Source organism: Bubalus kerabau, chromosome 1 (genome assembly GCF_029407905.1).
Source record: "Bubalus kerabau isolate K-KA32 ecotype Philippines breed swamp buffalo chromosome 1, PCC_UOA_SB_1v2, whole genome shotgun sequence".
In the NCBI taxonomy this organism is placed as follows: domain Eukaryota; kingdom Metazoa; phylum Chordata; class Mammalia; order Artiodactyla; family Bovidae; genus Bubalus; species Bubalus kerabau.
This window is the reverse complement of record NC_073624.1, coordinates 81,886,635-81,911,523: the sequence shown is the minus strand read 5'-3', so window position 1 is coordinate 81,911,523 and position 24,889 is coordinate 81,886,635. Positions and strand designations below refer to the sequence as shown.

The 24,889-nt window shown below is 35.7% G+C and overlaps 1 protein-coding gene across 3 annotated transcripts in view; it reads right to left on the bottom strand.

The window, feature by feature from the left end:
* The window catches only part of LRRK2 (leucine rich repeat kinase 2), a 206,443-nt gene that overhangs the window by 86,564 nt on the left and 94,990 nt on the right, over nucleotides 1–24,889 (bottom strand). For all 3 annotated transcript variants that reach the window (XM_055580817.1, XM_055580809.1, XM_055580824.1), the window contains exons 26-33: nucleotides 23,596–23,689; nucleotides 18,064–18,250; nucleotides 16,780–16,961; nucleotides 11,121–11,350; nucleotides 10,584–10,711; nucleotides 8,775–8,993; nucleotides 5,071–5,272; nucleotides 4,404–4,492 (exon numbers count right to left, since the gene is read on the bottom strand). In XM_055580817.1, the coding sequence (XP_055436792.1) occupies nucleotides 4,404–4,492; nucleotides 5,071–5,272; nucleotides 8,775–8,993; nucleotides 10,584–10,711; nucleotides 11,121–11,350; nucleotides 16,780–16,961; nucleotides 18,064–18,250; nucleotides 23,596–23,689 (1,331 nt within the window). The remainder of the gene's footprint in view (nucleotides 1–4,403; nucleotides 4,493–5,070; nucleotides 5,273–8,774; nucleotides 8,994–10,583; nucleotides 10,712–11,120; nucleotides 11,351–16,779; nucleotides 16,962–18,063; nucleotides 18,251–23,595; nucleotides 23,690–24,889) is intronic.

The following is a 24,889-nucleotide window of genomic DNA, read 5'->3' as shown; positions in this document are numbered from 1 at the left end:
AAAGCAACTAGAAAAGGAAGAAATGAAGAACCCCAGGGTTAGTAGAAGGAAAGAAATCTTAAAAATTAGGGCAGAAATAAATGCAAAAGAAACAAGAGACCATAGCAAAAATCAACAAAGCCAAAAGCTGGTACTTTGAGAAGTTAAATAAAATTGACAAACCATTAGCCAGACTCATCAAGAAACAAAGAGAGAAAACCAAATCAAAAAAATTAGAAATGAAAATGGAGAGATCACAACGGACAACACAGAAATACAAAGGATCATAAGAGACTGCTATCAGCAACTATATGCCAATAAAACGGACAACTTGGAAGAAATGGACAAACTCTTATTAGAAAGGTACAACTTTCCAAAACTGAACCAGGAAGAAATGGAAAATCTTAACAGACCCATCACAAGGACAGAAATGGAAACTGGAATCAGAAATCTTCCAGCAAACAAAAGCCCAAGACCAGATAGCTTCACAGCTGAATTCTCAACATAATAAAAGCTATATATGATAAACCCACAGCAAACATTATCCTCAATTGAAAAATTGAAAGCATTTCCCCTAATGTCAGGAACAAGTCAAGGCTGCCCACTCTCACAACTACTATTCAATATAGTTTTGGAAGTTTTCGCCACAGTAATCAGAGCAGAAAAAGAAATAAAAGGAATCCAGATTGGAAAAGAAGTAAAATTCTCTCTGTTTGCAGATGACATGATCCTATACATAGAAACCCTAAAGACTCCACCAGAAAATTACTAGAGCTAATTAATGAATATAGTAAAGTTGCAGGATATAAAATCAACACACAGAAATCCCTTGCATTCCTATACACTAACAATGAGAAAACAGAAAGAGAAATTAAGGAAATAATTCCATTCACCATTGCAACAAAAAGAATAAAATACTTAGGGATACATCTACCTAAACAAACAAAAGACCTATACATAGAAAACTATAAAACACTGGTGAAAGAAATCAAAGAGGACACAAATAGATGGAGAAATATACCATATTCATGAATCGGAAGAATCAATATAGTGAAGATGAGTATACTATCCAAAGCAATCTCTAGATTCAATGCAATCCCACTCAAGCTACCAGCGGTATTTTTCATAGAACTGCTGCTGCTGCTGCTAAGTTGCTTCAATCATGTCCGACTCTGTGTGACCCCTTAGATGGCAGCCCACCAGGCTCTCCCATCCCTGGGATTCTCCAGGCAAGAACACTGGACTAGAACAAATAATTTCACAATTTGTATGGAAATACAAAAAACCTCGAATAGCCAAAGCAATCTTGAGAAAGAATGGAACTGGAGGAATCAACCTGCCTGACTTCAGGCTCTACTACAAAGCCACAGTCGTCAAGACAGTATGGTACTGGCACAAAGACAGAAATACAGATCAATGGAACAAAATAGGAAGCCCAGAGATAAATCCACACACCTATGGACACCTTATCTTCGACAAAGGAGGCAAGAATATACAATGGAGAAAAGACAATCTCTTTAACAAGTGGTGCTGGGAAAACTGGTCAACGACTTGTAAAAAAATGAAACTGGAACACTTTCTAACAACATATACAAAAATAAACTCAAAATGGATTAAAGATCTAAACGTAAGGCCAGAAACTATAAAACTCCTAGAGGAAAACATAGGCAAAACACTCTCCGACATAAATCACAGCAGGATCCTCTATGACCCACCTCCCAGAATATTGGAAATAAAAGCAAAAATAAACAAATGGGACCTAATTAAAATTAAAAGCTTTTGCACAACAAAGGAGACTGTAAGCAAGGTGAAAAGACAGCCTTCAGAATGGGAGAAAATAATAGCAGACAAAGCAACTGACAAAGAATTAATCTCAAAAATATACAAGCAACTCCTGCAGCTCAATTTCAGAAAAATAAACAACCCAATCAAAAAATGGGACAAAGAACTAAATAGACATTTCTCCAAAGAAGACATACAGATGGCTAACAAACACAGGAAAAGATGCTCAACATCACTCATTATCAGAGAAACGCAAATCAAAACCATAATGAGGTACCATTTCACGCCAGTCAGAATGGCTGTGATGCAAAAGTCTACAAGCAATAAATGCTGGAGAGGGTGTGGAGAAAAGGGAACCCTCTTACACTGTTGGTGGGAATGCAAACTAGTACAGCCACTATGGAGAACAGTGTGGAGATTTCTTAAAAAACTGGAAATAGAACTGCCATATGACCCAGCAATCCCACTGCTGGACATACACACCTGAGGAAACCAGAATTGAAAGAGACACGTGTACCCCAATGTTCATCGCAGCACTGTTTATAATAGTCAGGACATGGAAGCAACCTAGATGTTCATCAGAAGATGAATGGATAAGAAAGCTGTGGTACATATATACAATGGAATATTACTCAGCCATTAAAAGAATACATTTGAATCCGTTCTAATGAGGTGGATGAAACTGGAGCCTATTATACAGAGTGAAGTAAGCCAGAAAGAAAAACACCAATACAGTATACTAACACATATATATGGAATTTAGAAAGATGGTAATGATAACCATGTATGTGAGATGGCAAAAGAGACACAGATGTATAGATCAGTCTTTTGGACTCTGTGGGAGGGGCGAGGGTGTGATGGTTTGAATGGTTTGAGAATGGCATTGAAACATGTATATTATCATATGTGAAACAGACTGCCAGCCCAGGTTCGATGAATGATACAAGGTGCTTGGGGCTGGTGCACTGGGATGACCCAGAGGGATGGGATGGGGAGGGCGGTGGGAGTGGGGTTCAGGATGGGGAACATATGTACACTCACCGGCAGATTTATGTCAATGTATGACAAAACCAATACAATATAGTAAAGTAATCAGCCTCCAAAAAATAAATAATTCAAAAAAAAAGAAATTTAGGAACTATCATTCAGATTATCTGAAGGGATTTAATTAACATTATGGTTAATTAGAAAAGAGATTTCTAATGTAAAAAGATACATTTTAGTAAGTATAAATTATACTTATAAGAAAAATAGCTTCCAGTGAGTACACATGCTGAAGACTCCCTCCCCAAACTCATTTAAATTCATGATTTATCCAGATACAGTCATCCTCCCCAAGGTGATTTTTTACTTCCTAAAATATTTGGAAATGTCTGGGTACATTTTTGCTTCTCATACTGGGAAAGTACTACTGGTGTCTAGAGGGTAGAGGCCAAAGATGCTGCTATCATCCTACAATGTACAACAAAGAATTGCCTGCCCCCAAATGTCCATAGGGCTGACACTGAGGAACCCTGAGCTAGTGTGTTGTTTGAGTGGTTTTCTGCGGCAAATCTACAGAGAGGATTATGGTAGCTAATTAATATAAATTCATTGGTAACTGATTATTATTGATACAAGAAATCATTTTCCATATAAAATATAGACAGCCATAACTACCACTTTTCAAAATGCTAAGCATTTAGAGTTTTATATTATATTGAAAAGTCACAATTTCCTTCCTTATTGTCTACACAGAGGTTTCACAGCCTTATCAATCCAATTATGTCTGCCAGGCTCCTCTGTCCATGGAATTCTCCAAGCAAGAATACTGGAGTGGGCAGCCATTCCCTTCTCCAGGCCGATCGTCCTCACCCAGGGATCAAACCTGAGTCTCCTGCATTGCAGGCAGATTCTTTACCATCTGAGCTACCAGAGAAGCCCAGAGTTTTATATTCCACTGAAGAGTCAAAATTTCCTGACATGCTATAGACAGAGGTTTCACAAGCTCATCAACCCAATTTTCTTATACTTATTTACCCCACAGATTTTCACAAAGCTGTCATTCAATTTATTATATCAATAAACAAGCCAAAAAACTGTGAATATAGAAAATGGTAGAACAATTTGTGAGAAGACTGCATAAAGAAAAACTTCTTGGATCTAGAAAGGTATTATGGAACAGAGTGACACAAACACCTGTCTATGAATTGAAAACAAAGACATTAAATTCTAAGATATCTTCTCCTCCTCCATGAAGTTCTTCTTTATGCAGTCTTCTACACAAATTGTTCTACCATTTTCTATGTTCACAGTACTTTCTACCTTCAGTCAGTTCACTCAGTTGTGCCCAACTCTTTGTGACCCCATGAACTGCAGCATACGGTGCCTCCCTGTCCATCACCAACTCTCAGAGTTTACTCAAACTCATCCCCACTGAATTAGTGATGCCATCTAACCATCTCATCCTCTGTTGTCCCCTTCTCTTCCTGCCTTCAATCTTTCCCAGTATCAGGGTCTTTACCAATAAGTTAGTTCTTCACGTCAGGTGGCCAAAGTATTGGAGTTTCTACCTTAACTAAACACAAAGTCTATAAAGCTCAGTACTCTAGGTGTCACCTGAAGTTCATTACCACCATGCCTCAGAAGTATAATATACCAACCTGTGCCATGACTTTACAAAGCCACTTGGGTTCTACAAAATATAAGTCACTTAACTGCAGTGCTGGGTCTTGAAAATGAAGAAGGACCCCTGTAGGAAAAATCAAAAGTGAAACATGGAATTTAGAATATGAAAATATCAAGGGGCTTCAGAGAGAAATCTAGCCCAGTCTCCTCATTTTACAGATTAGGAAACTTCAGCATTGTTGGGGTCAGAGCTGAGACCAGAACCAGGGCATCCTAGCTTTTATCTCAGTCAGCCATTGATTCTCCAAGTGCCAAGTTAAACCATCACAATTATAATTCTCCTGCGAGTGTAAAAATAACTTCCACATACGCTAAATTCACTTGATACTATGAAGGATATAGCTTGAACTTAGAGTCTCACAGCTCCTGAATACTAGTCAAGCTCTAGAATCCACATGTTTTAACTCTGGCTGAGAGACTTTTTCCACTACTGTCCTTAGATAATTTCTAAATTTTTCTCTTATGACATAATATATGATTCAACATCAGTACACATGATGATCTTTCAAAAAGAAAAAAAAAAATCAGCGACCTATTAAAGAATTTTGTCAATATTCTTTTAAATGTAAATTCTATACAAAGTTCAGATACATTTTCACCAACTCTACTGCAGAACTTTTAAAAAATATGTAATAAACAAACCTGATTCATTTAGAAAGTGAACTGCATGAGGAAGCTCATTTTCATCTAACTGCAGCTGATGTTCTCTCACAAGTTGTAATAATCGTTTCCGGTCAATTACAGGAAATTCAATTGGCACATTTTTACGCTCTGATAAAATGATTTTCTCAAGTTCTACATAGCAGTCTGGAATCAGCTGCCCAACAACAGGCTGATCTCGGATCTATGAAATTACAGATGACAAGCTGTAAAAATCCATTTTATACATCTATGTGTCAGGTGGTTGGTAAATTCTGTGCTAATCATTCAGAAAATGATTATTTTTAATAAAATCAAGATGCAATGTAAGACTAATTAAATTGTTAGAAATAAATAAGATTACCTTAAAATAAGAAAAAAATGAACACAGAAGCCCATTTGGAAAGAACTATCAAATAACATTGTATGGAAATAATTATCAAGGTATTCAGAAAATCCATGGTGAAATCCAGGACAAATCATTAACCTTAAATAAAGGACCTACTATTTTCTAAGACATTAAATCTACAGGCAATAGATATGCTAACATAAAAGTCAGGATTGTAAGAGCTTTTGGACTTTATTTTTTATTTTTTTTTAATTTTTTTTTAATTTATTTTATTTTTAAACTTTACATAATTGTATTAGTTTTGCCAAATATCAAAATGAATCCGCCACAGGTATGGGATGGAATGGGGAGGGAGGAGGGAGGAGGGTTCAGGATGGGGAACACATGTATACCTGTGGACTTTATTTTTTAGATGAAAATATCCATATCCCAAAGTAAAATTAAATTTTGTTCTTGCTATTTACAAAATGTAATATTAGTGGGATGTAAATATCAACAGTGAAGTCTGGAGACAGACATGAAATTTCCTCACCAAGCTATGCTTTTTCATGGAGACCTGAACTTGGAAAAATAAAAAATCATCTAAACCCCAATGATTCTATACGAGAGGATGATTTGGGGTCTCTTACACTTAGAATCTAATTAAAATCAAAATTTTAATAGAATGACCTTATGATGAGAGTTTCTGTAACAAAAATATTTCCAAACATTTTTTCTTCTTAAAAATCTAGTTTTAAATAGAAATACAACTTTAATAATAGTAAATGCCTTTGCAAACCACCAGGTGGCAAACTCTCCTCATTTCTCAATCCATGAATATATTCTTGACAATAAAGAATAAAATTTCTACTTGAATTCTTCAACTTATTACAAATATAAATTGGGTTTATTATACCTGCACGTGTGCGCGCGCACACACACACACACACACACACACACACACTTTATACTTGTTCTTTTTCTACTCTTAACTTGATCCTTTCAGGAACCTGATTTATAGCAGCCATAACCATTACTTACATATTTACTTCCAAACAGTCAAGATTGTTTTGAGGTACCCCTTGAACCAGAAAATTAAATATAATTTCACTAACCTCCACTTTTCATATTCCCTCTCTTCATCATTTATAAATTAAGATAAAACAGAACTTCAGATTGAAGTTTGCGTTTAACCCAAGAAGGGAAACCTACATATAAAAGTAAACAAGAGTTCACACAGTAGTCAAGTAACAAAGGGATGGACTCTACAGGGCTGGATTACAGGGTGAGCAAAGGATCCCACTCTGCTAAGGGGCTGGACAAGACCGAGAGGGACATTGTTGGCACTGATTTCTATTTTGTCCTACTTCCTTTATCATCAGGTCACCAACAGTCAAAAACAGAAAGCTTTTATTCTAAACTCTGCATGGACACATGTTAATAAGAGTGAGACACACAAAGATTAGAAAAGATCAAGATAAAAGGAAAAAATGAAAAACAAATGAAAGGCCAAACAAAAAAGATTTCTAAATAGATTAAAAGCTGCTGACTGAATACAGGCTGAGGCACCTCAGGGAGGAAAGAATATTCAAGTTCTGGCAGGCTTATTGTTTTGGGGTCATCTGAATCACTATTCTGCAAAGCAGCCAATTGAATTTTCAAACCAATATAACAGAATGATGCATCCATTTGCAATATATACCTTCCTTCAAATAATACTGCCTATTTCTCAAAGCATTTGTTTTTAAACTCCTCATCCGGTATTGCCTTCAGAGTTCATGTACAAGTGCAGAAAGCAGACTGGCCTTATTGCCAGTAAACTGGTCTAACTTGCTATTAGCCTAAAGTAGTACCAGTCCAGCTTGATGAATCAACTACTTTATTCATAGACTTCCTCAACTAAATTCAGATTTTCTCAAAACAAACTCATACTTTAAGAATTCTTTTTAAAAATATGATAAATGGTCTGATATCAATGATAAAAGAGAAGCTATTAAAATATTATAAGTAACAGCAAAGTTCTGTAAGTACAGATATAGTCTCAAAAGGAAACTCCCTGGGTAAAGATATTTAATTGAATATATTAATTTGGTGCATTTGTTTCTTAAAAGTCATGTCACTCTTTAATCATATGTCTCACAAAAGAGCAGCAAAAACTAGAGATAAATGATATTTTATTCTTCTAACGTAAAACTCCATTAACCCACATTTGTAAAAGCTTTTATTGATTGTGATAAATGTGTGGAAAGATATAAATGTGCAAATTCTCTCTCTGTGCACCACAAAGACTGGCACACTTATAAATGGCTCATTAAGTTTTGGACAGAGCATAATCTGTGGAAATGCAACAGAACTAAGCTAACTGGACAATGTGCTATAACCAAGGTGACCATATAATTTATCATCCAAACTGGAATGCTTCTGAGAAGCATTAGTGAGCATTAGAGAAGCAATAGTGAGACACAATTAATAATTACACTGGGACTGTCCAGGAAAAACAAGACCCTTGTTAGAAGCCACTGCTTTGATCATTAGTACTAATGAGCTAAACCAATAGAGACTAACAGTGAAATCCACTATTGTGTTTGTCATATTGAACTATTCAAAGTGGTTTTCAGTACAGTTTACCCCTTGCTATCTGTAGAGCCCAGGTAAAATTTCTCTTTCCAGTATTAAAAACAAGCATTTGCTAACCAATTTATTTGTGTTTTATGAACTCTATGAACTATATTTGTCTTACCAGAAAGAAAAACTTTATAAATCAAAAACATAATTCTTAAAATAAAGTTTGTATGAACTAGAATATTGCTTATACATTGTTGAAAACCAAATTAGTGACCGTGGTGACCAGATGAAAGAGCCTTCTCTCAATATTGAAGAAAAAACAAATTTGAAAGTGGGATCACAGTGACAAAGACATGAAGGAACAACAAAGACCAAGATGAACATAAAACAGAAACTCCAAAAGAAAGGAGCAGATGGAGAAAAACCAGAGAAAAACACAAGAAAGATAACTCCAAGATCCCAACATCCATCTTTATCCTTTTGATTGAATCACTGCTATAGGATGTTGGGAGAGAAAGGGCATCAGAAATATGTCCTCAGATTCTCTCAGGAACATTCTCTCAGCCTCTCAGATATCCTTTTCATTTCTCTCAGGATTATCAATTATTTTTAATTCTCAATTCTGTTGGTGATGGACAGGGAGGCCTGACGTGCTGCGATTCATGGGGTCGCAGAGTCGGACACGACTGAGCGACTGATCTGATCTGATCTGATTCTCTTCTCAAGACTGCTGACATTTCTTAGCAGTTGCAGAATGTAAGAGTTAATAAATTATATTTATCTACCACCTAGGGTAGGCAATGAACCATGTTACCTTGAAATTAAGGCTCTCATTGATGATGGTTTTCCGAAGTTTTGCCAAAGCATCGGATTCCTCAGTGGCATTCACAAAGTGGTAATCTCGTATTGCAGGAAACCCTCGTTTGTTCAAGAGTTCCTTGGTAATTTTACTGATACAGGCTTTGCGCTGCTTCTCATCAGTAACATCTAAATGTGTGCCAACAAGAATCACAGGGGAAGAAGAAGCACGGGCCTATGGGGGAAGATACAAAATACTCTTGTGTTTGTTTTAAAATCAACACTGCTTATATTTCCATCGATATTCACTTTCTACGAAATTCACTAGAGTCGAAATGAGAATTCAAAAGACTTCAAGAAGAAAATGACAACTGTCTTCCCTTCCTTAAACCTAAGGAAACATATTAAACTTAAGAAATTTTTAAAAGTCATTTTTATGCTCCTTCTTAATCTAGTTATTGTCACTTTTCAGGCGGCCCATGTGACAGAAATAGCACATTTCTTTCTTCTGTGCCTAAAATGGGTTATTCTTTAAGTGTGCTTTAGGCTTCTAGATAAAATAGTATTTAATAACACCCAAATAATATCAGAGTAATACAATTTGTTTTATATTTTCTCTTCCTTATCTGTGAATTAAACCTCATTAATTCAAAGTATAGTAATTCAGTGTGGCTTCTACAAAGAAAAAACAAGTCACTAAAGTAATAAAGCATTTGGACAGTAATTTGAAGTAGAAGATTTATTTGGAAAAAACAAAACTATGTTCGGCAAAGTGGAACTGAACACTATTTTTCATACAAAGTTAAAAGCACATTGTATTTCCTTCCTGACCACTTGCCCAGTCCCCATCTCTTTGAGAGAGAAAAGCTTCATCTAAATTATTTCATCTGATTGATGACTGTCATTTATAACTTTATTGCTACTTCTGTCTTGGGTATTCCTTTGGAAAAGGTGTATGGATTCATTACATATTCTAGTGTATTGTCTATAGATTATAAGATAAAGTCAAGCGTGTATCTGCTGATACTTTTTCAGTTGACCTGTCTTTATACTTAGAAATGTCTCTTAATAGGAGGCTTCCCTGGTGGCTCAGATTTGCCTCATAGAAGAGCCTACTAGAGCATTATTCAATAACCATTCATTTTTACTTTAGTCTCATTTCTAAAAAGGCACATATTTTTAAAACCATATATACATGAAGGAATATCTAACAGCAAGAGACAAAATGGAAAAGTTACAAAATTTCAAATATAATATTCATCTGGGACCATTTAAAACTGTAAGTCCTACAGAGCTTTACACTAAATTGCCTCTGAGGATACAGTTGGTAATGCATAGATTGCTTCTTTTTCTTACTACAGTTTATTTTAAATTAAGGAAATTCATGTTATACATAAGTAATAATACCATGGAGCTCCCTGATAGCCTCGCGGTTAGGATTTGGGGCTTTCACTGCCATGGTCCAAGTTCAGTCCCTGGTCAGAGAACTGAGATCTTGCAAGCCACACAGTGCAGCCAATAAATAAATAAAATAAAATAAAAAAGAATATAAAAATATAGTCTAACATATATTCTCATTTTTAACAGATTAAAAGGGCTTCAAATTTCTATACCTTTCATTAACATAGAACATACTATTTTCATGTCACAACTTAATTACTCCTAAAAATTTCCTAACTCAAAGTTTAAGTTCTTCTAACTTTCTTGCAAAAAAAGTATTTGAAAAGTCTGTTTGATGGTACTATTTGACCCAAATAAATCACCTTATATACAATAAGAAAACCCATGAACTATTTTCTATTTTCAAATTATTAGGTCATATCACCTTTATATTGAAAAGCCAAGGCTTCATGGCATCAACTTCTGCTTGCCCTTTGCTGAGGTCATAGACCGCAAGATACAAGGCTCGTTGGGTCATAAAGTGGGGATGAGTGCTGTAGAATTCCTCACGACCTAAATAAAGATAGGAGAACTTTTCAGTCTTCCAGAGAATAGACAAGAATCCTCTTCTTCAAAAATAAAGTTAGGTGGCACTACCCACTCTTTACCATACAAAAAAAAAAAGAGAGAGAGAGAAAAACAATCAAAAGATAACAGCTACAAGATTACACTGGGTTTTTACTAGGGATTGACAACTTCTTGCTATGTGTCAGCTATGTAGCTTCAGCTGACACGTGCTGGTTCCTAACATTTCCTTCCATGGCTTCTCCATTCTGGTGGCAAGGGAAGAATTAGGAGAAATAAATGACTTTGGAATAATTCCATATGATCCATCAGGTCTCTGTATTGAAACAGAAAATTCAGTTTTTAAATGCCTGTTTTAAAAAAGATATCTGAATAAAAAATTTAGCAAAATAAATACCTGCAAAATCCCATACATTCAGAATGAGGTCCTTCTTCCCTTTGCCTCTTATTTGGATGGGCCAGTCTTTCACATCGATGCCAACTGTGGCACCTTGCATCCCAAGATCTGATTTCTTGATTTTCATTAATTGCTGCAATAAGGTGGTCTTGCCACTCCCAGTATTTCCCACAATCATAAGTTTCATTCGGTTATAGGGCACAGCCTTTTTCAACCGCTGCTGAAGAAACCTGGTATTTGAAAAACAAAAATAAAATAATAAACTGCTTAACAGCATACTTAGGCTATAGGTGAATTCTTATGCACTGAATTATTTTAAATATCAAAATGTCATAATGTACAGTATGCAAAAGAGCACATAACTCATACGAATTTAATAATGCATGTGTCTTTCAATGCATTGTTAATACATCTACTTTGTTAGTGATGTTGGTTGGTCTAGCTGATAATGATTGGAAGCCTCATCAAATATAATGACACTAGAAAGAATCTAAGTATCAAAATGTTTATAATACTCATTAAAATTTTACATAAAACACATACACAATTTCTTTAAATATCACAAATAAAACTCTAAAAATTATGAAGCATAAAATTTTACAAAGCCCATAGGATAAAGAATCAAGGTAGATAAATGTTTAGTTTTTTTTGTTTGTTTGTTAACAAGTTTTATTTTTTTTCTTTTTTTTTTTTTTGCTATTGTTTTTTTTTTAATTTTAACTTTACAATATTGTATTGGTTTTGCCATGTATTAAAGAAGCTCCATAATGTTCTCCACAGTGGTTATACCAATTTGCATTCCCACTAACAGTGTAAGAGGGTTCCCTTTTATCCACACCCTCTCCAGCATTTATTCCTTATAGATTTTTTGATGATGGCCACTCTGGCTGATGCGAGGTGATACCTCATTGTAGTTTTGATTTGCATTCTCTAAGAATTAGTGATACTGAGCATCTTTTCATATGCCTTGTGGCCATCTGTATGTCTTCTTCGTAGAGATGTCTATTTAGGTCTTTCACCCATTTTTGATTGGACTGTTTGATTTTTTGATATTGAGCTCCATAGGCTGTTTGTATATTTTAAAGGTTAATCCTTTGTCTGTTGCTTCATTTGCAAATATTTTATCCCATCCTGAGGGTTGTCTTCTCATCTTGTTTATGGTTTCCTTTGCTGTGCAAAAAGCTTTTATGCTTAATTAGGTGCCAATTATTTGTTTTTATTTTCATTATTTTATGGGATAAGTCAAAAAAAGATCTTGCTGTGATTTATGTCAAAGAATATTTTTCCTACTTTTTCCTCTAAGGGTTTTACAGTTTATCTTTTTTTATGATATTAGGTAGAATTCTAATTTCATTCTTTTACATGTAACTGCCCAGATTCCCCAGCACCACTTACTGAAGAGGCTGTCTTTTCTCTATTGTACTCTTGCCTCCTTTGTTATAGATTGAAGGGAAGTTGCTCAGTCGTGTCCAACCCTTTGCAACCCCACAGACTATAACCTACCAGGCTCCTCTGTCCATGGGATTTTCCAGGCAATAGTACTGGATTGCCATTTCCTTCTCCAGGGGATCTTCCCAATCCAGGAATCGAACCCAGGTCTCCCTCTTTGTAGACAGACGCTTTACCGTCTGAGCCACCAGGGAAGTCTGTGGGTTTATCTCTGGGCTTTCTATCCTGTACTGCTGGTCTATATTTCTATTTTTTGTGCCAGTACTATACTATAGTGTTTTGATTACTATAGCTTTGTAGTATAGTTTAAAGACAGAGAACCTGATTCCTCCTGTCCCATTTATCTTTTTCAAGATCACTTTAGCTTTTCAGGGTCTTTTGTGTTTCCATACAAACTATAAAAATTTTTGTTCTAATTCTGTGAAGAATGCCACTGGTAATTTGATAGGAATTTCTCTGAATCTGCAGACTGCTTTGTGTAGTATATTAATTTTCTATCAATTCTATCAATTCTTTCTCTATCAATTCTTCCAATAGAAGAACATGGTATATTTTTCCATCAGTTTGTATCCTCTTTGATTTCTTTCATCAGTGCTTTTTAGTTTTCTGAGTATAGTTCTTTTGCTTCCTTAGGCAGATTTATTCCTAGGTAATTTATTCTTTTGTTGTGATGGTAAATGTGATTACTTTTTTAATTTCTCTTTTTACTCTTTTGTTGCTAGTGTACAGGAATGCAAGAGATTTCTGTGCATTAATTTTGTATCCTGAAACCTTACCAAATTCATTGATAACATCCCAGCAGTTTTCTGGTAGAATCTTTTGGATTCTCTGTATATAGTAACATGTCATCTGCAAACAGTTTTACTTCTTCCTTTTCAATTTATATTCCTTTTATTTCTTTTTCTTCTCTAATTGCCATGGTGAGGGCTTACAAATCTATGCTGAATAAGTGGTGAGACTGGACATCCTTGTCTTGTTTTTGATGTTAGGGGAAATGCTTTCAGTTTTTCACCACTGAGAATGATGCTTGCTGTTAGTCTGTCATATATGGCCTTTATTATGTTGAGTAAGTTCCCTTTATGCCCATTTTCTGAAGAAGGAAATGGCAACCCACTGCAGTATTCTTGCCTAGAGAATCCCAGGGACAGAGGAGCCTGGTGGGCTGCCATCCATGGGGTCGCACAGAGTCAGACACAACTGAAGCGACTTAGCAGCAGCAGCAGCAGCAGCAGCAGCACGACCATTTCTGGAGAGTTTTGATCATAAACAGGTGCTGAATTTTTTCAAAAGCTTTTTCTGTATCTATTGAGATGATCATATGATTTTTATTCTTTAATTTGTTAATATGGTATACCACATTGATTTATTTGCATGTATTAAAGAATCTTTGCATTCCTGTGATAAACTCCACTTGTTCATGGTATATGATCCTTTTAATTTGTTGCTGGATTCTGTTTGCTAGTATTTTGTTGAGGATTTTTGTGTCCATGTTCATCCGTGACATTGGTCTATAATTTTCTTTCTTTTTTTTTTTTGTAGGTCTCCCCTGGTAGCTCCGTCTGTAAAGACTCTGCCTGCAATACAAGAGACCCAGGTTTGATCCCTGACACAAGGAGATTCCCTGGAGAAGGAACGTTTTTTTGCAATATCTTTGTCTGCTTTAATTATCAGGGTGATGGTGGCCTTGAAGAACAAATTTGGGAGTGCTTCTCCTTTTCCAATATTTTGGAAAAGTTTTAAAAGGATAAGAGTTAGCTCTTCGTTAAGTGTTTGACAGAATTTGCCTGGAAAGTCATCTGGTGCTGGACTTTTGTGTGTTGGAAGATTTTTAATGACAGTTTTAATTTCATTACTTACGATTGGCCTTTTATATTTTCTAATGCCTCCTGGTTCAGCCTTGGACCAATCCCACTGCTGGGCATATACCCTGAGAAAATTATAACTCAAAAAGACACATGTATCCCAATGTTCATTGCAGCAGTATTTACAATAGCCAGGACATAGAAGCAGCCTAGATGTCTATCGACAGATGATAGGTAAAGATTGGTACATATATACAATGGAATGTTACTCATAAAAAGGAATGAGATTGAGTCAGCTGAAGTGATGTGGATGAACCTAGAGCTTGTCATAAAAAGTGAAGTAAGTCAGAAAGAGAAAAACAAATATCATATATTAATGCATACATAAGGAATCTAGAAAAATAGTACTGATGGACCTATTTGCAGGGCAAGAATAGAGACACAGACACAGAGAACAGACTTGTGGAAACAGGTAGGGAAGGAGAGGGAGGACGAATTGAGAGGCAGTATTAACATATATATATCACCGGGTTTACAACAGCGAGAAGCTGCCGTATAGCACAGGGAGCTCAGAGCACAACTCCGTGATCACCTAGATGGGTGGAATGGCAGGGGGAGGCTCCAGAGGGAGGGGATGTATGTATATATAGAGCTGCTTCACAGTGTTCTACAGTAGCAACTAACACAACATTGTAAAGCAATTATATTCCAGCAAAAAAAAATCAAAACCATCAAGGTAGAGTATACAAGCATACTGTTATATTCATCCTTGATAGTGAGGTTCTATTTGGTACATGTATTCATACATGGTATACATAATGTATATATTCATATACATTGTACATGCATACATATAATGTACATGGAAAGGAAGAGCATATTGGTTAAACTACATTGATGCACATAAATGATTTTACTATTGGCAGATAATATGTTGCTATTCCTAACAATCTTAATGCAAAGTAATTGAAACTTACTAGAAGTGCTACCAGTGGCTAACAACACCATCTTTAAATTAACAGAACATGTAAATGTTCTTAAAAATAAAATGGATACAGAAAAATACATTTAACTATATTAAAATGCTGCCACAGTTCAAAATTAGAATAGTGAACTAAATCATAAGTGAATCTTAGGGAATATTAACTGATTTATTCTCACAATTAATAGGACTTTGAGGAACATTCTTGATAATCTGCATCACCAATAAACAAGAAAATCAAAGTTCCAAATATCTATTTATTAAGACTTCACTATTCTTTGTCATTCTTCAAAGAAGCAAGTGAGAACTACAATTTCTAAATTACTCCAGGTCTATGTTCTCTCTAAAAATGTTTAAAAGATTTAAAAATATTTAAGTTACATAGTAGCTTGATAGCATAATACTCTGAAAACTTCTTACAACTAAACATTTAGTAAGAACTGAACAAATTTTATATGAGCATCTTTTCCAGTTTCAGAAAGGAAAATCATGGGAAATACTTATGTAGGATGAGGGGGTAGTCATGTTATTTAGCATAGCTGCTCACAAACAGTTTGATCATAAAATAGACAGAAAGTCAAATGTAAATTATGAAAATTTAAGGAAGAGAATTGGGTAAATAGATAACTAGGTAATTAGGAACTACAAGTTCACTGATAATGCAACAATTATTAACTGTATGCCAGACTCTGTGTTTGGTGCCACGAATGAAACAGAGAGTAAACACAGCAGATATTATAGGCAAGTCAAGGATCCATTGAGAAGTAATAACTGAGTTGAAACCTATAAGATAAATACAGATAGGAGCAGTTTGTGGAAATAAAAACATGATTTTATGGGTAGGTAACAAGACTAACATGCTCAAATGGTAACAAAGAATAGAATAAAGTTCATTATTAACTTGAAGTTCATAAAGTATAAAATCAGAAACAAGCATACTTGAAAGTTTTGGTGGTTTCAAAAATGATAAGGTTGAGTAGGTTATCAGCTTCATAGGCAACACAGAAGTAATTTTATGTTCTTAAAGTAACTATAATGCTTTAAGATAGAATATACATACAATAAACACTTCCTACATGAAACCCAGATCGAGAAGCCATTATATTCTGCTCTATTTCTTCAGATTGATAATTGGTAATAAGAGAACAAAGATTAATAATTTCCTTTTAGAGTCCATTTCTACTGAAAAGCATAATGAGGAGAAGTAATTTTCTCAACCTTAACTTGGCCAGGAGGAAATAAAAAGCTCTGCAGTGGCACCAAATAAACCCATTCACTAAGTAAAAAGCAAATGACATGGAGTACATCATGCTAGATGGTCCTATACATTCTTTTTTATGAATTCTAACTGTATATCCACCAAAGTAACCAGAAAAGGACATCGGAAACAAATTCAGTTAAAAAAATAAAAATAAAATTATCTAACCTTATGATGTCTTTGGCTTTACATCCTACATGTTTAAAATCAAAATTAAGATGCAGTTCATCCAAAGGAAGATCCCATATTTTGCTTAATTTCCCCATTTCATTGGGAAAGGATCTCAGTTCCAAGTTGTAACTAACATCAAGAGATGTCAGATTTTCAAGACAGCCAATCTCAGGAGGAATCTTAATGAAATAAAAAAGAGCAAACGCTGTTGGTGGGAAGGAAAAAAAGTGTGCTACCAAAAAAACAAGATGCTACTAGAAAACAAGAGAGGCTCAGAGACTCTATGAGCAAACTGTACAGACTTCCAACAGAGTTCTAAAACTTTCCAAAGGTTTGTCATATTTTCCATCAAAAATGTTTGAAAACATAAAGGACTTACCCAAAACAATCTATGGCATTTGTTTATAATCTTTTAAAACCCATTCTCCCTTGGAAGCATATTTCATCGCTTCACAACATTGAAATAAAGAACTTTTTTTATATGTATCCAAATACAATCGTCGGTGGCTTCAGGCTATTCCCTATGACTATGTTCTTCAGCAAAACCAAAGATCTAATCATCACAAATTTACATATAACTTAACATTCTCAAAATACAACTAAATGTTTAAACCTTAGGTACATAATAATTGCAATATTCCAAATTTTTAAGTAATACTCATTATTTTTACAACAGCTAACAGTAATCTGATGCAAAAAAGCTAAGTACCAAAACTATGCAGAGTTATTCTGGAACCTCATGGTCTCAGACACTTTACACTATTTGGCTTTTACAGACAATAGGCTTGAAGCTGGCAAAAAATATGTTTTCTGGGATGAATGGACAGTCAATTTCAGATTTATAATAAAGACTGGTCCATTTGGGTGAGGGGATGGAGGAGTATGATGGAAGAATACAAAATTTAAGAATGTGAAAAAAAAAGTCAGCTGAAGAACAAAGGCTATACATGGCCTGGTGAAACTTGAGAAATGCAGCATGTCCGAGTCTGTTAACAGATCAGAGGTTTCATGGTAAATTGACACAATTAAAGCATTACATGTATTTGCAATTAAACATATATAAATATATAGATATTCAAAATAAAAGACAATACAAAAGGCAATCTTTAAGGAAATTAAACATGTTAGTATACACATTTACCTCAGGGTAGGATTAGATCTTACTCAAAAAGTAAGCAGTATCAAATAACAGATTTTGAAATGATCATCTATGATAACAGACATTACAAAAGCACATTTTTTCAAATTGGCAATAATTTTAAACAAATATTATCTCCTTACCTCTTTCAGTTTATTATGAGAAAGATGTAGTTTCTCTATTCTAGACCATGCACATGCTTTTTCACTCAAGTCCAAGATACTGATCTGATTATGACTAAACAAGAGTTCCCTTAAGTTCAAAGATCTCCAGTGCACAGGACCTGGTAGATATCGAATATCATTGCTGCTCATATCTAAGGACCGCAGGCTGAAACAATACAATGTCGAGAATAAAAATCAAGTGAGTATTTCCTAAATACATGAAATAACATCAAAATAACTTTCAGCAGAGTGAGAATAAGATATAATTTTAAAACTAATATTATTTAAGTCAGTCCTAATGAGGCGGATGAAACTGGAGCCTATTATACAGAGAGAAGCAAGTCAGAAAGAGAAACAATAACACTATATATTAACGCATATATATGGAATTTATAAAGACAGTAACAACAATCTTAAATACAAGGCAGCAAAAGAGACACAAATGTAAAGAACAGGCTTTTAACTCTCTGGGAGAAGGCAAGGGTGGTATGATTTGAGAGAACAGCACTGAAACATATGCATTACCATATGTAAAAAGATGACCAGTGCAAGTTCGAAGCATGAAGCAGGGCACTCAGAGCCAGTGCTCTGGGACAACCCAGAGGGATGGGGTGGGGAGGGAAGTGGGAGGCGGGTTCAGGATGGGGGGACACACGGGCACCCATGGCTGATTCATTTCAATGAATAGCTAAAACTATCACAAAATTGTAAGTAATCATGCTTCACTTAAAAGAAATTAATGAAAAGAAAGGAAAAATTTTAAAAAACTTATAGATGAGTACACAGGTGTGTTTTTTTTTTTTGTATATGTAAAGGTATATGTGGTAGGAAAAAAAAGGCATGTCTTAACAGGAACACTTAAATAAGGCCCAATAAAAACTAAATTGAAATCTAATTTCCCTACTTCAGAAATATAAAAATGTCAATCAGAATGAAAGATCGCATTTTGCAAACATTTACAATGCATGAGAAATCATAATTAAAAAATGCAAAAACAAATATTAAAATTCCTGCCTTCTATACAAGATTCACAAATATGTAGCTTCCATTTCTTTCTTCAATCTCATTCAAATCTGGATGGATTTTTCAGAGGTCAGGTCCTCAAGTTTATTAACCAGCGTGTCTCAGTGTGAAATATATCATAACACTGAGCATGATATCTTGTGTACAATAGGCCTTCAATGAAAATTTGTTGCTTTCATGCAGGAATAGCTACCCAAAAAGAAAATGAAGCGCTCAGTAATGTCTGACCCTTTGCGACCCCATGGACTATAGCCTACCAGCCTCCTCCATCCATAGGATTTTCCAGGCAAGGGTACTGGAGTGGGGGGCCATTTCCTTCTCCAGGGGATCTTCCCAAGCCAGGAATTGAATGCCCAGGTCTCCTGCATTGCAGGCAGACGCTTTACCGTCTGAGTCACCAGGGAAACAAAGTTTTTAAGAAACAGCAGGAAAACACATGTCACATATACGTTTACATGTGTAGAAAGACTAAAAATAGCAACTGTGGTATATTTGACTATGTAAAAGGTTGCCTGGACTTTTACTACTGTTACTGATTCTTTTCACCCAGCATATTTGACGCATGATAAATTAATTCTAAGATCTGCTAGACCAAGATTCAGATCTATAAAGCAACATTTTTGCTCTACTTTGTAAATGATATTAGATTTTGCTCTAGTTACTTTATAAAAACAGTTGAAAGCAATAAAATTAATTTGACTATATGAAAGGCAAGACACGTATGTGTGACCAACAATGCAACTGAGGCAAAATTGACCATCGTAAAGTTGTTCAAAGGCAATGCCTCTTGGCTTTAAGACTAAGCTTGGAGCCTAAAGGTGGCCAAGTACATGCTCGTTTGTGAAACGAGAACAAATTTAAAGAAACACATATAAACACTGGAAATGTACACCTGAAAATGGTGTCTGAAGGTACAGTGTAATTCAGTTCAGTTCAGTAGCTCAGTCGTTTTCGACTCTGTGACCCTGTGAATTGCAGCACGCCACGCCTCCCTGTCCATCACCAACTCCCGGAGTTCACTCAAACTCACATCCATCGAATCGGTGATGCCATCCAGCCATCTCATCCTCTGTCATCTCCTTCTCCTGCCCCAATCCCTCCCAGCATCAGGGTCTTTTCCAATGAGTCAACTCTTCGCATGAGGTGGCCAAAGTATTGGAGTTTCAGCTTTAGCATCAGTCCTTCCCATGAACACCCAGGACTAATTTCCTTTAGAATGGACTGCTTGGATCTCCTTGCTGTCCAAGGGACTCTCAAGAGTCTTCTCCAACACCACAGTTCAAAAGCATCAATTCTTTGGCACTCAGCTTTCTTTATAGTCCAACTCTCACATTCATACATGACCACTGGAAAAACCATAGCCTTGACTACATGGACCTTTGTTGGCAAAGTGATGTCTCTGCTTTTGAATATGCTATCTAGGTTGGTCATAACTTTCCTTCCAAGGAGTAAGCGTCTTTTAGTTTCATGGCTGCAGTCACCATCTGCAGTGATTTTGGAGCCCAGAAAAATAAAGTCTGACACTGTTCCCACTGTTTCCCTATCTATTTCCCCTGAAGTGATGGGACCACATGCCATGATCTTCGTTTTCTGAATGTTGAGCTTTAAGCCAACTTTTTCACTCTCCACTTTCACTTTCATCATGAGGCTTTTTAGTTCCTCTTCATTTTCTGCCATAAAGGTGGTGTCATCTGCATATCTGAGGTTATTGATATTTCTCCCACAATGTTGATTCCAGCTTGTGCTTTTTCCAGCCCAGGGTTTCTCATGATGTATTCTGCATATAAGTTAACTAAGCAGGGTGACAATATACAGCCTTGAAGTACTCCTTTTCTATTTGGAACCAGTCTGTTGCTCCATGTCCAGTTCTAACTGTTGCTTCCTGATCTGCATACAGTTTTCTCAAGAGGAAGGTCAGGTGGTCTGGTATTCCCATCTCTTTCAGAATTTTCCACAGTTTATTGTGATCCACACAGTCAAAGGCTTTGGCATAGTCAATAAAGCAGAAATAGATGTTTTTCTGGAACTCTTGCTTTTTTGATGATCCAGTGGATGTTGGCAATTTGATCTCTGGTTCCTTTGCCTTTTCTAAAACCAGCTTGAACATCTGGAAGTTCACAGTTCGTATATTGCTGAAGCCTGGCTTAGAGAATTTTGAGCATTACTTTACTAGCATGTGAGATGAGTGCAATTCTGCGGTAGTTTGAGCATTCTTTGGCATTACCTTTCTTTGGAATTGGAATGAAAACTGACCTTTTCCAGTCCTGTGGCCACTGCTGAGTTTTCCAAATTTGCTGGCATATTGAGTGCAGCGCTTTCACAGCATCATCTTTCAGGATTTGAAATAGCTCAAGTGGAATTCCATCACCTCCACTAGCTTTGTTCGTAGTATTGCTTTCTATGGCCCACTTGACTTCACATTCCAGGATGTCTGGCTCTAGGTGAGTGATCACACCATCATGATTATCTTGGTTGTGAAGATCTTTTTTGTACAGTTCTTCTGTGTATTCTTGCCACCTTTTATTAATATCTTCTGCTTCTGTTAGGTCCATACCATTTCTGTCCTTTATCGAGCCCATCTTTGCATGAAATGTTCCCTTGGTATCTCTAATTTTCTTGAAGAGATCTCTAGTCTTTCCCATTCTGTTAGTTTCCTCTATTTCTTTGCATTGATCGCTGAGGAAGGCTTTCTTATCTCTCCTTGCTATTCTTTGGAACTCTGCATTCACATGGATATATCTTTCCTTGCCTCCTTTGCCTTTCACTTCTCTTCTTTTTACAGCTATTTGTAAGGCCTCCCCAGGCAGCCATTTTGCTTTTTGGCATTTCTTTTCCATGGGGATGGTCTTGATCCCTGTCTCCTGTACAATGTCACGAACCTCATTCCATAGTTCATCAGGCACACTATCTATCAGATCTAGACCCTTAAATCTATTTCTCACTTCCACTGTATAATCATAAGGGATTTGATTTAGGTCATACCCGAATGCTCTAGTGGTTTTCCCTACTTTCTTCAATTTCAGTCTGAATTTGGCAATAAGGAGCTCATGATCTGAGCCACAGTCGGCTCCCGGTCTTGTTTTTGCTGACTGTATAGAGCTTCTTCATCTTTGGCTGCAAAGAATATAATCAATCTGATTTTGGTGTTGACCATCTGGTGATGTCCATGTGTAGAGTCTTCTCTTGTGTTGTTGGAAGAGGGTGTTTGCTATGACGAATGTGTTCTCTTGGCAAAACTCTATTAGCCTTCGCCCTGCTTCATTCTGTATTCCAAGGCCAAATCTGCCTGTTACCCCAGTTGTTTCTTGACTTCCTACTTTTGCATTCCAGTTCCATATAATGAAAAGGACATCTTTTTGGGGTATTAGTTCTAAAAGGTCTTGGAGGTCTTCATTGAACCTTTCAACTTCAGCTTCTTCAGCGTTACTGGTTGGGGCATGGACTTGGATTACTGTGATATTAAATGGTTTGCCTTGGAAACGCACAGAGGACTGAGTAAATTTCTAGCTCTCTAGGAAGAAACCTTCCTTATGACATTAATCTCCTAATCAATTTTTATAAATAAGTGGTCTCCAAACACATTTTCAGCAAAGCATTATGTTTAAAATATAAGACCATCTATATTCTACAGGTGCTTGTATGTCAGAATTAAGAATCTGAAATCAAACTACCAGTGTGGTGGTTTGAACTATGACTTTGGGCAAGTTACTTCCTCTCTTTAATGAAACGGTGTTCTCATTTTAAAGTAGAGATAATAATAGCAAGTACTGATATGTCATAGGATTATTAGGAAGATTAAAGATATGACACACTGTTACGCAGTTAGAACAGTGCTCCACACACTTTAATGCTAGTTTTAAATTGAGTACTATATATCTGTCTCACACCTTCCATTGCTAAATCACAACTAAGGATTATTGGCCTGTATCTGTATATATATATGCACGTGTACCTTTATGGATTTTGCTTATAATATATAACACTAGTAGAATAGTTATTTAAGATGACAACACCTTTGAAAGCCATTTAATATCTGAATTTGCAGTTAACAGGAAACTTTATTTTTAATGAAATTAACTAAAAATATTTCCAAATACCTGAAACTACAGAAATTTTCACCAAAAATGTCATTCAAACATAACTGAAATATAATTTCAAAGTTAACAGTGTCTTAGCAACATAACCCCCAAAGCAAGTGAAATTTTAAAAGTTAAAGTGACAGCCAGTCCAATCTCATTTGATTATAATAATGTAACCATTAATTACTCTTAAATTGTTTCTATGCAACAATACATTAAATTAAAAGTTTAAAAGTCCAAACAACAACTTAGGTCTTTTGTCTAATAAAAATCAAACATTCATAGATTTTTAAACATTAAGCTTAGTAGGTTTAGAAATCAATTACATTTATATGTCTAAGTTAAAACCAAGTTTCTGAAAGTTCTGTTTCAGCTCATGTGGTTTTTAAAATTAAAATAATAAACTTACTGTGGGAGATGTAAAATTGCTTCTGGGACACACGTGAATCTGTTTTGAGATAATTTTAGGCTTGTGATAGAAGAAGGCAAAAAAGGCATAGCAGCTAAGAGAAAATAAAGGTGAGTTAATGGACATTTTAATCACTTTAACTAGATTTCTACCAGATTCCACACTAAGACAGCTATCAGTGATCTGACATGTAATTTAATTTCCATTCTTACCCTGACAATAAAAAGTTCTACTTCTAAAATTAGTTAATACTACCACAAAATACTAAAATAATACACCATAATTATAAGAATCTTCTAACTTGAAAGCTCTACAAGTGTCTAAATATAAATTCTTCTAACGTCTGCACAAAGGAAAAACCTTTAGAATATTCATTTCAAAGTATGTGTGATATTATGTGATATATACTATGCGTGCGTGCAGCGTGCTAAGTAGCTTCCATCGTGTCCTCCTCTTTGCAATCCTATGGAGTGTAGTCGGCTAGGCTCCTGTGTCCTTGGAATTCTTCAGGCAAAAATAATGGAGTGGGTTGCCATGCCCTCCTCCAGGGAATCTTCCCAACCCAGAGATCAAACCCATGTCTCTTATGTCTCCTGCAATGGCAGGTGGGTTCTTTACCACTAGCAACACCTGGGAAGCCCTATATATATTATATGTTAATTCAAATTACTGAAGTAAGTTTAAAAAACCATTTTGGAATAATTTACTAATCCACAGCATGATATAAAAATTCTCTTTAACACCATCTTATAAAGAATATTCTATGAAATAATTATGAAAATGAAATTGAAAGTGAGAGTTGCTCAGTCGTGTCTGACTCTTTGTGACCCCCATGAAATGTAGCCTGCCAGGCTCCTCTGTCCATGGCATTTTCCAGGCAAGAATACTGGAATGGGTTGCCATTCCTTTCTCCAGCATATCTTCCTGACCCAGGAATCTAACCCAGGTCTCCTGCATTGCAGGTAGATTCTTTACCATCTGAGCCACCAGGAAAGTCCATTGAATAATTATGGATGTTACTTAATAAAAGCATTCTTTGATCATATGATCTTCAGAGAATGGGGAAACACTAGGCAAAATAAAGTGAAATATCTCAAAGCTGTCAACACCCAGGTCTCCCGCATTACAGGCAGACTATTGTCTGAGCCACCAGGGAAGTCACACCAAAGCTGTCAACATTTTAATGTATTTTATGAATTTCCAAAGGGAAATACAGTATTAAAACAAGGTACCTCCAAGGAATAAAATTCTATGGAACATAATTTTGAAAACTAAATAAATCACACTGCCTGTT